Here is a 14,969-nt window from a genome sequence, read left to right as displayed (position 1 = left end):
TATATATATATATATGTGTGTGTGTGTTGTGTGTGTGTGTGTGTGTGTGTGTGTGTGTGTGTGTGTTCCTAAATGAAATGATGAAGGAAGACACCACTGAGTGAATCCAGTTGAAGATGTTGTGAACAGGCCCCCGAAAACGGAGTATGGCTGCCTACATGGCGGGGTAAAAACGGTCATACACGTAAAAGCCCACTCGTGTGCATACGAGTGAACGTGGGAGTTGCAGCCCATGAACGCAGAAGAAGAAGAAGAAGAAGTTGTGAACAGGAATCCAATCCAGGACGCTCCAAAATTGAGAGTCCAACTCTTCTTCTTCTTCTTCTTCTGCGTTCACTCGTATGCACACGAGTGGGTTTTACGTGTATGACCGTTTTTACCCCACCATGTAGGCAGCCATACTCCGTTTTCGGGGGTGTGCATGCTGGGTATGTTCTTGTTTCCATAACCCACCGAACGCTGACATGGATTACAGGATCTTTAACGTGCGTATTTGATCTTCTGCTTGCATATGCACACGAAGGGGGTTCAGGCACTGGCAGGTCTGCACATATGGTGACCTGGGAGATCGTAAAAATCTCCACCCTTTACCCACCAGGTGCCGTCACCGTGATTCGAACCCGGGACCCTCAGATTGACAGTCCAACGCTTTAACCACTCGGCTATTGCGCCCGTCAAGAGAGTCCAACAAATTCCAGCACTTCATTATTTCTTTTTTTTTTTTTTTTTACACTTCATTATTTTATTTTATATTGTATTTTGTTTTACTTTATTTTCCCCTCGACCTGACCAAGGGCGTTGGGTCACGCCGCTGGTCAGGCATCTGCTTAGCAGATGTGGTATGGTGTGGCGTTATGTATGGATTGGTCCCAATGCAGTGTCGCCTCTTGAGTTTCTGAACTGAACCGGCGGTTGCGTTTCAGACGAGGAAGCGGTGCGTGCCGTGTCGCTGTGGGTGGTGTGCGACCTGGAGACCCCTGAAGGGAGAGACCTCATGTACAGCGCCATCAAGCATGCTGTGAGTGGCTTCCCTTTTTCGGGGTTTTTTTTTTTTTCTTGTGTTTTTTTGTTGTTGTTGTTGTCGGCTGGGTTTGTTTTTTTTTTCCCTCTCAGTCCCAGTGTGTATTCTATTCCAGTCCCGCTGTTTGTGTCATACTAGTTTCAGTTTGTCGTTTTCACTGTCAGTACCAGTCCTGCTTTTTTTGTGTCTTGCCAAATTTCCTCTGCATTTAAAAAAAATTATTATTTTTTTTAGTTTAATGTTTTCCAGTAAATTCTGATCCCAACTGTGTGTGTCCTGCCCTAGGATTTCTCCCCCCCCCCCCCACTCCCCCCACAACAATCTTGCCTATCTGTTTTACCCTGGCAAAACCTTTGATTAGAAATAATAAATGAGTACTTTTGGTAAAAAGATGGAAGTTTTGATTCGAATCCCGGAGGCTGTGAGAGGAGCCGTGACATTTGATGTGTTGGTGCTGCTGTGTTGATTAACGTGTTCTACCCTCTGCCACATCTCCCCTGGGCCAGGCATTACCTGAGACCGCTGCAGTAGAAATAATAGGGTGATTCACTAAAACGGTGAAAATTGACGGACAGTTATTGGTTCAGTCAGTTGAACAAAGCTTCGTTTTCTTGGGGTTTTTTTCGAATACAGGTTCACTTAGAATGCCATCTGCATCAAGCTGCTTCTTCTTCTTCTTCTGCTTTCGTGGGCTGCAACTCCCACGTACACTAGCATGTACACGAGTGGGCTTTTATGTGCATGAGCGTTTTTACCCCGCCATGTAGGCAGCCATGCTCCGTTTTCGGGGGTGTGCATGCTGGGTATGTTTTTGTTTCCATAACCCACCGAACGCTGACATGGATTACAGGATTTTTAACGTGCGTATTTGATCTTCTGCTTGCGTTTACACATGAAGGGGGTTCAGGCACTAGCAGGTCTGCACATATGTTGACCTGGGAGATCGGAAAAATCTCCACCCTTCACCCACCAGGCGCCGTCACCGTGATTCGAACCTGGGACCCTCAGATTGACAGTCCAACGCTTTAACCACTCAGCTATTGCGCCCGTCGCTTTCAGATCAGTTTGTCAGGACGTCCTCCTCTTGTGGTACTTTTGTTTCGCAAAATCAGCACTTGAGAGTACGCACAAAAAAAGTAATTTAGTAGTTCATAATTCCGCTTACATTTCATGCCACACTGACCCCCTTTTCGTAAAATGCTCAGCAGACCAGGGGTGAAAGAGCGAGGCGTGGGATTTAAACTGATGATAGAACACGTGGCCCAGCGGTCAAACACGAACCAGTCTGGGAGATGTGTTTGGCAATAGGGGCATGATTTAAAAAAAAAAAGAAAAGATTTCAGATGATTTATTCATCTAAGGCCATAGCCCCCATATGAACAGGGGGCGATAACTGATTAACATGTGTCACTACAACTATGTAAACACAATAAGCATAACCAGATGCCAAAACAATAATATTAGGATACTAGTGTTTCTCTCAGCTGAAGTGCTTGAAATAAATACATAGCTAAACTGTATATTGTTTCATTACCAATCGATGACATCAATAAACATAATCTAAACAGACATGGATGTGTATAATATTTCTTTGGGATGAATTTAACTCAGGGGGGGGTGGGGGGGGTGGGGGGGGAGAAGAGAAAAGAAAAGAAAAAAGTTTAGAAACAAATATTTGTGCGAGGCTTGTCTGTGATCAGTCTGATTTTGACATTTGTGTGTGTGTGTGTGTGTGTTGATGTGCTGAACGGATTTCCTATCATTTCAGTTTGACCCCATAGTCCATCCGTTGGTAAGTGTGTCAGAGTTTGTTCCGTTGCTCCCAGAGCAGCCTGGGTACTGTTTTTGTTGCTGTATATGCAGTGCTGTAGACCGCGTTGTAAACGCCCACTCCCCTTTGCATGAATTCCACACTAGGATTGAGGATGGGTGTGCGTCACCCTATATGGGGGCCTGCTCCCTTTTCTTCGTTTCACCACACACAGCGCTGGCTGGGCTGGGGTGGGTGGGAAGGGAACGCTGGCTGCTGAAGCAAGACACAGGTGTGTGTCATGGAGTGATGTCACGCGCTCACTGTGGTTTTTTTCTTTCCGTGACACATGCATCGACATCCCATGCAGCGTGTTCTACTCTTTTATCTTGGGATCCAACAACAGATTTTCATAAATAGCAAACTGAATCAGTTCGTGATTATTTTCTTTTCCTTTTTTTTCTTTTTTTAAATTTGGGGGGTGGGTGGGGGGTTGTTGGGTGGGGGGTGGGCGTTTACAAGGAATTTTGCCCCAAACACAGTCTTTAACCCAAAATCTGGGGGTGGATGTTTACTGGATAGTGGGCGTTTACAAGGCGGTTGTTGGTCAGTGCAGGGAGCACGGCCAAGGAAGTGCTGAGAGGGGAGGGAGCGTTCCAGTTATCGGAGGGTCGGAGGGTAGGGGGTTCGAATCCTCGCTTTACAGGATGCGCGTTTCACTGATGCCTGGACCTACCGGGTGCCTAGTTCACCACCATCCCCCCGCCTTGCCCACCCCTGCCTGTCTGTAACCGCTGCGCCCAGCTCATCACTCTACCCACCATCCCTCCCTCTCCCCCGCCCCCTCCCTCCTCCCACCCTTCCTTCTCCATGACTTTGGCCTCAGCCCCTCTCCCCCCCCTCTCTCTGTGCCTGTTTTGTGATTCGTTATGGAGGAAATGTTGTGCCAGCATCAAGTGCATTATTTTGGTTTTTTGTCTGTGCGTTCACTGATTCATTAATTGATTTATTCCCCCCCCCCCCATCCCTCCCTCTCCCCCGCCCCCTCCCTCCTCCCACCCTTCCTGCCCTACCTTTTTATTTATTCATTTGTCTGTTCGTTCATTGATTCATTGATTGATTGATGTCCCTCCAAATCACCATACAACTCCCACCCTTCCTGCCCTACCTTTTTATTTATTCATTTGTCTGTTCGTTCACTGATTCATTAATTGATTTATTCCCCCCCCCTCATCCCTCCCTCTCCCTTGCCCCCTCCCTCCTCCCACCCTTCCTTCTCCATGACTTTGGCCTCCGCCCCTCTCCCCCCTCTCTCTGTGCCTGTTTTGTGATTCGTTACGGAGGAAATGTTTTGCCAATATCAAGTGCATTATTTTGTTTTTGTTTTTAGTTATGTTACCATTCAGCGTTTTTCATTTTGGACTGTTTGAGTCGTGAAGCCTTACATGAAAGTGTGTCTACATTCACTGGGAACATTAATGTTTTTGACTTTCTTTTTTTCTTTCTTTTTTTTTTTTTCTGCATTGTTTATTGGTTGTTTCTCTTGTTGAGCTTATGACTCCCCTTGTCTCTGTCACGATTGAGAAAATACAACAAGATTCATGAGCAAGAAGTTGGGAACTGTGCATCTTTTATGCAGTGAAAATACGAACCAGTTTCATAGAGGATGTGGGAACGGTGATGTCTTCTTTCAGCTGAGAAAAACAAACAAAAAAAACAAAAAAACAACAACTGATGATCTGTATCGTTTGTGATTTTTTTCCATTCTTGTATGCATGGCTTGTTCATGTTTTTGGTTGTTGTTTTTTGTTTGTTTTGTTTTCTGGAATTTTCGGTTTACATCGTGGTGTTTGTTTGGAGGTGGTGGAGGCTTATGGAATAGAAATTTTCCTGTCTCTGGTCAGGTCCACCTGGTTCTTTGTCACTGACATCCTCTCTCTCTCTTCTTGTCCTCTTAGTTCCCTGTCATTGTGTACTGTTTGTCTTTGCCACTGTTCCTTCTCTCTCTTCTCTTCATCTTATTTGTATTTGTATTTGTATTTCTTTTTATGTCACAACAGATTTCTCTTGTGTGAAATTCGGGCTGCTCTCCCCAGGGAGGGAGAGCATGTCGCTACACTACAGCGCCACCCTTTTTTTTTTTTTTTTTCCTGCGTGCAGTTTTATTTGTTTTCCCTATCGAAGTGGATTTTTCTACAGAATTTTGCCAGGAACAACCCTTTTGTTGCTGTGGGTTCTTTTACGTGCGCTATGTGCATGTTGCACACGGGACCTCGGTTTATCGTCTCATCCGAATGACTAGCGTTCAGACCACCACTCAAGGTCGAGTGGACGGGGAGAAAATATCGGCGGCTGAGCCATGATTCGAACCAGTGCGCTCATTTTGTCATTTGTCTTTGCCACTGTTACTTCTCTCTCTTTTCCTCTTAGTTCCCTGTTATTGTGCCATTTGTCTTTGCCACTGTTCTCCATGGACGCTGATGGACTTCTTGAAAGAAGTGAACATTTTTAATCAGATTTGAAGGTTTTAAACTATGGAAGTTTTTTTTTAAACTTTGAGTGGAAAGTTTGAAGTGGTGATTCATTTTAATTGTTTGTTTTTTTACTCTTGTAGTAGTTATTAACGCGGCGATAGCCTTGAGATGGCCTTAGTGGTCGGCAAGGCTCTAAGCACCATAATTTCATTTCATTTGCCACTGTTCCTTCTCTCTCTCTTCATCTTAGTTCCCTGTTATTGTGCCATTTGTCTTTGCCACTGTCCCTTCTCTCTCTTTTCATCTTAGTTCCCTGTTATTGTGCCATTTGTCTTTGCCACTGTCCCTTCTCTCTCTCTTCTTTTCATCTTAGTTCCATGTTGTTGTGCCATTTGTCTTTGCCACTGTTCCTTCTCTTTCTTTTCCTCTTAGTTCTTTGTTATTGTGCCATTTGTCTTTGCCACTGTCTCTTCTCTCTTCTCTTCCTCTTAGTTCCCTGTTATTGTGCCATTTGTCTTTGCCACAGTCCCTTCTCTCTTCTCTTCCTCTTAGTTCCCTGTTATTGTGCCATTTGTCTTTGCCACTGTTCCTTCTCTTTCTTTTCCTCTTAGTTCTTTGTTATTGTGCCATTTGTCTTTGCCACTGTTCCTTCTCTCTTCTCTTCCTCTTAGTTCCCTGTTATTGTGCCATTTGTCTTTGCCACTGTCCCTTCTCTCTTCTCTTCCTCTTAGTTCCCTGTTATTGTGCCATTTGTCTTTGCCACTGTTCCTTCTCTCTTCTTTTCCTGTTAGTTCCCTGTTATTGTGCCATTTGTCTTTGCCACTGTCCCTTCTCTCTCTTTTCCTCTTAGTTCCCTATTATTGTGCCATTTGTCTTTGCCACTGTCCCTTCTCTCTCTCTTCTCTTCCTCTTAGTTCCCTGTTATTGTGCCATTTGTCTTTGCCACTGTTCCTTCTCTCTCTCTTTTCCTCTTAGTTCCCTGTTATTGTGCCATTTGTCTTTGCCACTGTCCCTTCTCTCTCTCTTCTTTTCCTCTTAGTTCCCTGTTATTGTGCCATTTGTCTTTGCCACTGTTCCTTCTCTCTTCTTTTCCTGTTAGTTCCCTGTCATTGTGCCATTTGTCTTTGCCACTGTCCCTTCTCTCTCTTTTCATCTTAGTTCCCTGTTATCGTGCCATTTGTCTTTGCCACTGTTCCTTCTCTCTCTCCTCATCTTAGTTCCCTGTTATTGTGCCATTTGTCTTTGCCACTGTTCCTTCTCTCTTCTTTTCCTGTTAGTTCCCTGTCATTGTGCCATTTGTCTTTGCCACTGTCCCTTCTCTCTCTCTTCTTTTCCTCTTAGTTCCCTGTTATTGTGCCATTTGTCTTTGCCACTGTCCCTTCTCTCTCTTTTCATCTTAGTTCCCTGTTATTGTGCCATTTGTCTTTGCCACTGTTCCTTCTCTCTCTTTTCCTCTTAGTTCCCTGTTATTGTGCCATTTGTCTTTGCCACTGTCCCTTCTCTCTCTCTTCATCTTAGTTCCCTGTTATTGTGCCATTTGTCTTTGCCACTGTTCCTTCTCTCTCTCTTCTTTTCATCTTAGTTCCCTGTTATTGTGCCATTTGTCTTTGCCACTGTTCCTTCTCTCTCTCTTCTTTTCCTCTTAGTTCCCTGTTATTGTGCCATTTGTCTTTGCCACTGTTCCTTCTCTCTCTCTTCTTTTCCTCTTAGTTCCCTGTTATTGTGCCATTTGTCTTTGCCACTGTTCCTTCTCTCTCTCTTCTTTTCATCTTAGTTCCCTGTTATTGTGCCATTTGTCTTTGCCACTGTCCCTTCTCTCTCTTTTCATCTTAGTTCCCTGTTATTGTGCCATTTGTCTTTGCCACTGTTCCTTCTCTCTCTTTTCCTCTTAGTTCCCTGTTATTGTGCCATTTGTCTTTGCCACTGTTCCTTCTCTCTCTCTTCTTTTCCTCTTAGTTCCCTGTTATTGTGCCATTTGTCTTTGCCACTGTTCCTTCTCTCTCTCTTCTTTTCATCTTAGTTCCCTGTTATTGTGCCATTTGTCTTTGCCACTGTTCCTTCTCTCTCTCTCTCTCTCTTCATCTTAGTTCCCTGTTATTGTGCCATTTGTCTTTGCCACTGTTCCTTCTCTCTCTCTTTTCTTCCTCTTAGTTCCCTGTTATTGTGCCATTTGTCTTTGCCACTGTTCCTTCTCTCTTCTTTTCCTGTTAGTTCCCTGTTATTGTGCCATTTGTCTTTGCCACTGTCCCTTCTCTCTCTCTTCTTTTCCTCTTAGTTCCCTGTTATTGTGCCATTTGTCTTGGCCACTGTTCCTTCTCTCTCTCTTCTTTTCCTCTTAGTTCCATGTTGTTGTGCCATTTGTCTTTGCCACTGTTCCTTCTCTTTCTTTTCATCTTAGTTCCCTGTTATTGTGCCATTTGTCTTTGCCACTGTTCCTTCTCTCTCTCTTCATCTTAGTTCCCTGTTATTGTGCCATTTGTCTTTGCCACTGTTCCTTCTCTCTCTCTTTTCCTCTTAGTTCCCTGTTATTGTGCCATTTGTCTTTGCCACTGTTCCTTCTCTCTCTCTTCTTTTCCCCCAAGTTCCCTGTTATTTCATCATGACATTCTGCCACTGTCCTTTCTCTTTCAGTCCAGTTGACTCTTTGACCATGGAATTTTCTTTCTCTCCTTACTGCCCTCTGTCATCACATAGTTACGTTATTGCGATCACATTGCAGCCGCCCCCCCCCCTGTCCCCCCACCCCCACCCCCCCTTTTTGGTTTGCTGATTTTTCAATGGTGAGACTAACTAGAAGTTATAGAGAACCAAAAGGAGAAAAAAAAACAGCTGCTGTTAGCATGGAGAATTTCTGCTTGAAGCTGTATATGACTTGAGAAAGATACACAGATGTACCAGCGTGGTCTTAAACGTAAAGGTTTTGCTTTCGACAGTTCTGTTGCCTTTTTCTTCTTTTTTTTTTTTTTTTGCCTTCTGTTTTGTGTGGAGTTGGGGTTTCTGATTGTTGTTGGTTTCTCTGAATGGAAGGCTGCCTGCTGGAGAAACAGTGGGCTTTCAGTTTGATATTTTGCATGCCTGTATCGTGTATCCGTCAGGTCAGGTCAGGTCATTAGATCTGCTACTGGTAACTTGTAATCCAGTACAACCTGTTCAGGGTCGGGTTGGGTTGCCGGCGACTAAACCGGCACTCCCACTGCTCCCTTCCGGGACTGGTGAGGCGGGTGGCTAGACACCCTTATGGAATTAAAAACGAGATCCATAAAAGGGCGTCGGCTCAGGAGAGCCACTGATGGCCATCTGGCTCCACTTTGCTATGTGCATGTCACACGCAGTTGGCCCTCGGGGTGTGTCTACCCATGCATGCGAAGTCTGGATCCGGCAGAATCTGCGGAAGAAACCTATCGGTTCAACGGAGATGAAGGCGGTTACAGCAATGCACTGTGGAGTGCAGAGAGCAAGATGAGACACCGAAAGGATATCTTAGTCATCCACTGCATCCATGCTCATCCTCCAGTCGTCTCGACTTAGTCTTGCCACTGGAAATTGGTGGACCCGGACGAGAGAGTGAGGTCGACATTGCGCAACTCCTCTTCACTTTAAACAAACTCATCGCGCAAGTCATCAGTCATCCTTAATGACCTCCTCCCCCAATCTCCCAGCTGGATGACAACGATGGTCATCATCGATCTCGATGGACGCACACCACCACCATCGTGTATCCGAGGGATTGTGTTGACCTGACTGTTATCAACTTGAGTGTCGTGTTTAGTTGGTGGTTTTGTGTGTGTGTGTGTTTGCTTGTTTATTGCCATAAAGAAATGATAGGATTTTCATCTTTTCTCTGTGAGTGTGTACGAGGAGTACTGATATGTAGTGTATGTAGTTTCTTTGCGTTTGGCTGAGTGGCTTAAAACTGTTGTTTTGGCGTCGTATGCTGTACCATGTCAAACTGGTGCAAACTAGGCCTGTTGGTTTGTTGTGTTTGGCCCAAACCCGTGTGCTAACTCGGTGGTGAGAGGTATTGTCTAAAACAGTTGTAAGTTGAGGAATCTGTACGTTATTTAAAAAAAAAGAAAAAAAAAAAGATTAAATTATGTTCGTTGATGGTACTTCCAGAAAGCATCCAGTGACCTGCGTCTCGGCATCGTCTTCAACTCAGCGTCGCCCGGCAACAAGAACCTGGTGAGTCGAGCCATGCAGGTGGCGCTTCAGACGCTGCCCAACACCCTGGCCAAGAGCTTCGTCACCAAGCTGGTCAAGGAGGACAACTACGCAGACCTCATGGACGGCAAGAAGACGCTCAGCGACCTGGAAGTCAACGTGAGTGTGGCCGTTTGGTTCTTCTTCTTCTTTGTCGTTCGTGGGCACAACTCCCAAGTTCACTCATATGTATGCGAGTGGGCTTTTATGTGTATGACCTTTTTACCCCGCCATTTAGGCAGCCATACTCCGTTTTTGGGGGTGTGCATGCTGGGTACATTTCTGTTTCCTTAACCCACTGAACGCTGACTTGGATTACAGGATCTTGAAGTGCGTATTTGATCTTCTGTTAGCGTATACATATGAAGGGGGTTCAGGCACAAGCAGGTCTGCACATAATTATGTTGACCTGGGAGATCGGAAAAAAATCTCCACCCTTTACCCACCAGGCACCGATACCGAGATTCAAACCCAGGACCCTCAGATTGAAAACCCAACGCTCCTTTGACTGTGTATAGGTGATATATATCTATATCACGCTTAGAGCTTTGTCTCTGACCGAGGATAGGTGCTATATGAATATCCATATCACGCATAGAACTTGGTCTCTGACCGAGGATAGGTCCTATGTAAGTATTCCTATCAATATCCAAGTGACGGTGGCTTGGTCTCTGACTGAGGATAGGCGCTATAGAAGTATCTATGTCCAGCTTAGAGCTTTGTCTCTGACTGAGGATAGGTGCTATGCAAGTATGCAAGAATTTCACACAGAGAAATCTGTTGTGATAAAAAGAAATACAAATGCAAATACCAAAAAAAAAAAAAAAAAAATATATATATATATAAGCATCCATATCAGTATCCAAGTGAGGGTGGTCGGGGTGATGACAGGGGATGGACATGGCGTCTTTCCTGCGGGACCTGGAGAGAGAGAAAGGCGGATTCCTTCAGTCCCACGCTGTCTTCGCCTCCCGCGTCCTGGGCTTCACCGCCGGTCAGCGGGGCATGGTGGTCAATGGCAAGGTGAGAGTGTTGGGTTTTTTTTTGTGGTTTTTTTTTGTTGTTGTGTGTGTGTGTGTACTCTGTGTCTGTGTGTGTGTGTGTTGCGTGTGTTTGTGTGTGTGTGTGTGTGTGTGTTGTGTGTGTGTGTTTTTGTTGTTTGTGTGTGTGTGTTTGTGTGTGTTGTGTGTGTGTGTTTTTGTTGTTTGTGTGTGTGCGTGTGTGTTTTGTGTTGTGTGTGTGTATGTGTTTGTGTTTGTGTGTTGTGTGTGTGTGTTGTGTATGTGTGTGTGTGTTTGTGTGTGTGTTTGCGTGTGTTGTGTGTGTGTGTGTGTGTTGTGTATGTGTGTATGTGTTTGTGTTTGTGTGTTGTGTGTGTGTGTTGTGTATGTGTGTGTGTGTTTGTGTGTGTGTGTGTGTGTGTGTGTGTGTTTTTGCATGTGTTGTGTGTGTGTGCCTGTGCGTGCCTGTGTGTGTGTGTGTGTGTGTGTGTGAATCTTTCTTTCTTCATTACTTGAGTCTCTCTCTCACTCTTACTTCATTCATTTCTTTCTGTCTTGTTCTTTTTTTTTTCTTTTCTTCTTGTTTCTTTGAATCTTTCTTTTCCATAATTTATTTTGTTTTTATTTTGTTTCATTTCTTCGAATCCTTCGAGTCTTTCTTCCTTTGCTTCTTTATTTCTTTTCTTCTTTTTTTCTTTTTTTTTTTATACTTTTTTCTTTCTTTCTTGCAAGTCTTTGTATCATATGGATGGAATTGGTGCTGGAATATCTGTAAATGTATTTGACACAACAACCAGGCGCAGCTGTGTTGTTTCCCTCCATGACTGTGTTAGTTCTTTTAACTCACTCCGGACAACGGAACACTATAGCGGTTTTGACTATTAAAATTTTTTTTCCACGTTTTCCTCATGGCGTAGCATCAAAATCGCAAAGCTACACTGGGCATTGTACACGTGTCAAGGGTCGAATGGAAAGTTTCTTTGTGAGAGGTTCCGTAACTCTACGCTCACTGGCCAGCCGTTGACCTTGGTACCCCACATGACAAGCTAATCTGCGTGTGTATCGAAAATGGTGTCGCAGGCGATACAAGTGGAAATGTTTGGAGCAAAGTAGATCATGACAGCGGCTTTTTACTGCTGCTGAAGTGATTGAAATGCTTCAGACTGAAGGTTTTGACACTGACGAGGATGATGAAGATGTTGAATGAAGAGTCTGCAGTGAAGAAAGCTACCAGCAAGAAGGTACTGACAGTGACTCAGCTTCTGAAGGCTGTGAAGAGGGGGCGGGGGAGGGGGGGGGGGTGTACACACGACGTGAGAAGAGGGGTCAGTGGGTCAAGTACAGGGAGTTTCATTCAGTTACTTTTCTATTTTTTGTAATTTTTTTTTTCCTAACCCTAACAAAAGGGTCATCTGCAGGGGATAGCAAGGGAGAAAACTATTCGTCCGGAGTGAGTTAATAATATTTTATTATTATTATTATTACTACTATCTTTTTTTTATATTATAATTATTATTTATTTATTTATTTATGTAACCTTATCTATTATTTATTCACCTTTCTTCTTCTTTTTTTTTTTTTTTTTTTTTTTTTTTCTTTTTTTTTTTTTTTTTTTTCTCAAGGCCTGACTAAGCGCGTTGGGTTACGCTGCTGGTCAGGCATCTGCTTGGCAGATGTGGTGTAGCGTATATGGATTTGTCCGAACGCAGTGACGCCTCCTTGAGCTACTGAAACTGAAACTGAACTGAGTTAATAAACACTTTATATAAGCACTCCCCCAATCCCCCACCCTCCCAACACAGTCTGTCACCCACACACCCACAAACACTATCACACAATATTACAACAGAAAAGCTCACTGCAGACAATATTTCAGCTTGGAAGTTTTCATCTCGAGGGTTTCATTGTGACTGAAAGCCCCCAAAATGGTTTCAAGCTAAAATATTGTGTGTGTGTTTTTTTCGACACCCACTTCCAGCACGACCCACAACCTTCCACCCCCTCCACCTGTTGATGTATCTTGTAGCATGTAATCATCATCGGGATACCCAGAATCACCAGTTCAGCACGTTTTCTGTCATGTTTTTCATGGTTGCTGTTGTTGACATTGTGCGGGAAAATCTTAACGATTTCTAGCCACCTCTTCTGTAATGTGTGTGCCAGCAGCCGTGTAGAGAGAGAGGCTGGCAACTTCTCACTTCACAAAATGCCAAAAAAAAAGAAAAAAAAAAGAGGATCAAAATTGAGCCAAAATTTGCTGAGTTATCGCGTTGAGTATTGATTGTTTGCGTCTAAGCATTTTATGTCTTTTTATGTATATATGTTGAACGACTGTGATGTTCATGTCTTGTTTATGCATTTTACACCACAAACGAATTTCTCTTGAGATAACAAAGTTCTCTGTATTCTGGTCATGGGACAAGGCAGTCGCCATTTGCAAGGAAGTCGGCATACTCGCACGACCAGCCTCCCCGTTGATACCACAGTTAACCCTCTAAAGCACGGGCATCCCTGTAAGTCGGGAGTGAAAGGCTTCTTCGGTGTGAGTGATCCATGTCTTTTTTTTTCTCTCTCTCTCTCTCTCTCTTTCTCTGGCCAGGTGTATGGACCTCTGGAGGCAGAGGAGACGTTCACGCAGGACGACTTTGGTCTCCTGGAGAAGCTGGTGTCGGTGCAGTCGGGCATCAAACTGAAGCACCAAGTGCAAGGTCTGCAGCTACCTGGCAGCAGGTGAGGGGGGTCAGGGCTAATAGCCGCTGTGATGGATGGGAGCGGGGGCATGGGGGTTTGGGGTTTCGGGGGGTGTGTGTGGAGGGAGTGATGGGCACAATAGCCGAGTGGTTAAAGCGTCGAGGGTTCAAATCCCGGTAATGGCGCCTGGTGGGTAAAGGGTGGAGATTTTTTCCGATCTCCCAGGTCAACATATGTGCAGACCTGTTAGTGCCTGAACCCCCTTCATATGTATACACTAACAGAAGATCAAATACACACGTTAAAGATCCTGTAATCCATGTCAGCGTTCAGAGGGTTATGGAAACAAAGAACATACCCAGCATGCACACCCCCGAAAATGGAGTATGGCTGCCTATATGGCGGGGGTAAAAAGACCCATAAAAGCCCACTCGTGAACATATGAGTAAATGTAGTGGAGTGATGGCCTAGAGGTAACGCGTCCGCCTAGGAAGCAAAGAGAATCTGAGCGTGCTGGTTCAAATCACGGCTCAGCCGCCAATATTTTCTCCCCCTCCACTAGACCTTGAGTGGTGGTCTGGACGCAAGTCATTCGGATGAGACGATAAACCGAGGTCCCGTGTGCAGCACGCACTTAGCGCACGTAAAAGAACCCACGGCAACAAAAGGGTTGTTCCTGGCCAAATTCTGCAGAAAAATCCACTTCGATAGGAAAAACAAATAAAACCGCACGCAGGAAAAAATGCAAAAAACAAATGGGTGGCACTGTAGTGTAGCGACACGCTCTCCCTGGGGAGAGCAGCCCGAATTTCACACAGAGAAATGTTATGATAAAAAGAAATACAAAATACAAGAATAATGACAGTTGTGAGTTTGAATGGGATGCTTATTGAAAATTCTGTTGCGAATGTGAACAGAATTGAATTTTGTGGTTCACTCAGAGAAAGTTTTAGCCGAGAGGAAGGGAATGGTGTTAGCGCGATCGCCCAATCGAGCTACACGTGACCTGGTTGGAGACATAATTTGACAAAAAACAAGAACGCCAGAGAATCGACAGACAGGCAGAAAATACGAGAAAAAAACTTAGCTGTATGAAGAGCACAGGAACAGGAGTCATGATGGCTGCCGGAAAAAGAGGGCGCTAGCCAGCGGGACAAAGGGGAGGTTACCTACTTCCGGGAGGTTATCGGCCATAGTTGCTTTTGTTTTCTCCGCTTAGGCGGATAGTAGTTTGCACAGGACAGGAATGTCAGACCCCTGCCGGAGTCTGCACTAGTTGGGTCACGGTAAGTATGTTATTTAAACGTAATTTTAGATAGAAAATTTCCTGTTGTGGTCTTTGGTACTCTGATTGATAGTGGTGGGATAAAATATACTGTTGTTATTTATTATGGCTTCCAAATTGACAGATTCTGGTGAAAGCATGTCAGTTGTAAAATATACTGTTGTTATTCATCATGGCTTCCTAACCGGCAGGTTCTGGGGCAGGCATGTGAGTTGTAAAATAAATAAACTGTTATTATTTGCTGTTGGTTTCTAAACGGCAGAATTTAGGGAAGGCATGTAAGCTGCTGGAAATACTTGTAGTATTTATTATCGCTTCCTGAATGGCATGGTCATGTTTTTCAGGGGCAGCGACATGGTGATGAAGGTGTCGGCTCTATTATCGACGCAGGCATCGACGGTGACCCGCCACAAGGTCGCGTTCAAAGGAGACACCTACAGGTCAGTGGGTGCATCCCGTTTAACGTTTAACTCTTTCACTGCCATAGGCGGCTTTAGTTGACCAGACAGCTCACCGTCAGAGGAGACTTGAGTCGACACTAAGGGGT

At 44.6% G+C, this 14,969-nt stretch overlaps 1 protein-coding gene across 2 annotated transcripts in view; it reads left to right on the top strand.

Annotated features, from left to right (window-relative positions):
• The window catches only part of LOC143288980 (UDP-glucose:glycoprotein glucosyltransferase 1-like), a 93,737-nt gene that overhangs the window by 41,466 nt on the left and 37,302 nt on the right, over nt 1–14,969 (top strand). Inside the window, exons 20-25 of one of the 2 annotated variants that reach the window (XM_076597701.1) lie at nt 924–1,018; nt 2,790–2,813; nt 9,362–9,565; nt 10,337–10,468; nt 13,046–13,176; nt 14,767–14,862. In XM_076597701.1, coding sequence (XP_076453816.1) covers nt 924–1,018; nt 2,790–2,813; nt 9,362–9,565; nt 10,337–10,468; nt 13,046–13,176; nt 14,767–14,862 — 682 coding nt within the window. The remainder of the gene's footprint in view (nt 1–923; nt 1,019–2,789; nt 2,814–9,361; nt 9,566–10,336; nt 10,469–13,045; nt 13,177–14,766; nt 14,863–14,969) is intronic. The other variant, XM_076597702.1, reaches the window with a different exon arrangement.

This window comes from Babylonia areolata, chromosome 13 (genome assembly GCF_041734735.1).
Source record: "Babylonia areolata isolate BAREFJ2019XMU chromosome 13, ASM4173473v1, whole genome shotgun sequence".
NCBI classification, from domain to species: domain Eukaryota; kingdom Metazoa; phylum Mollusca; class Gastropoda; order Neogastropoda; family Buccinidae; genus Babylonia; species Babylonia areolata.
This window is presented reverse-complemented; position numbering and strand designations above follow the sequence as displayed.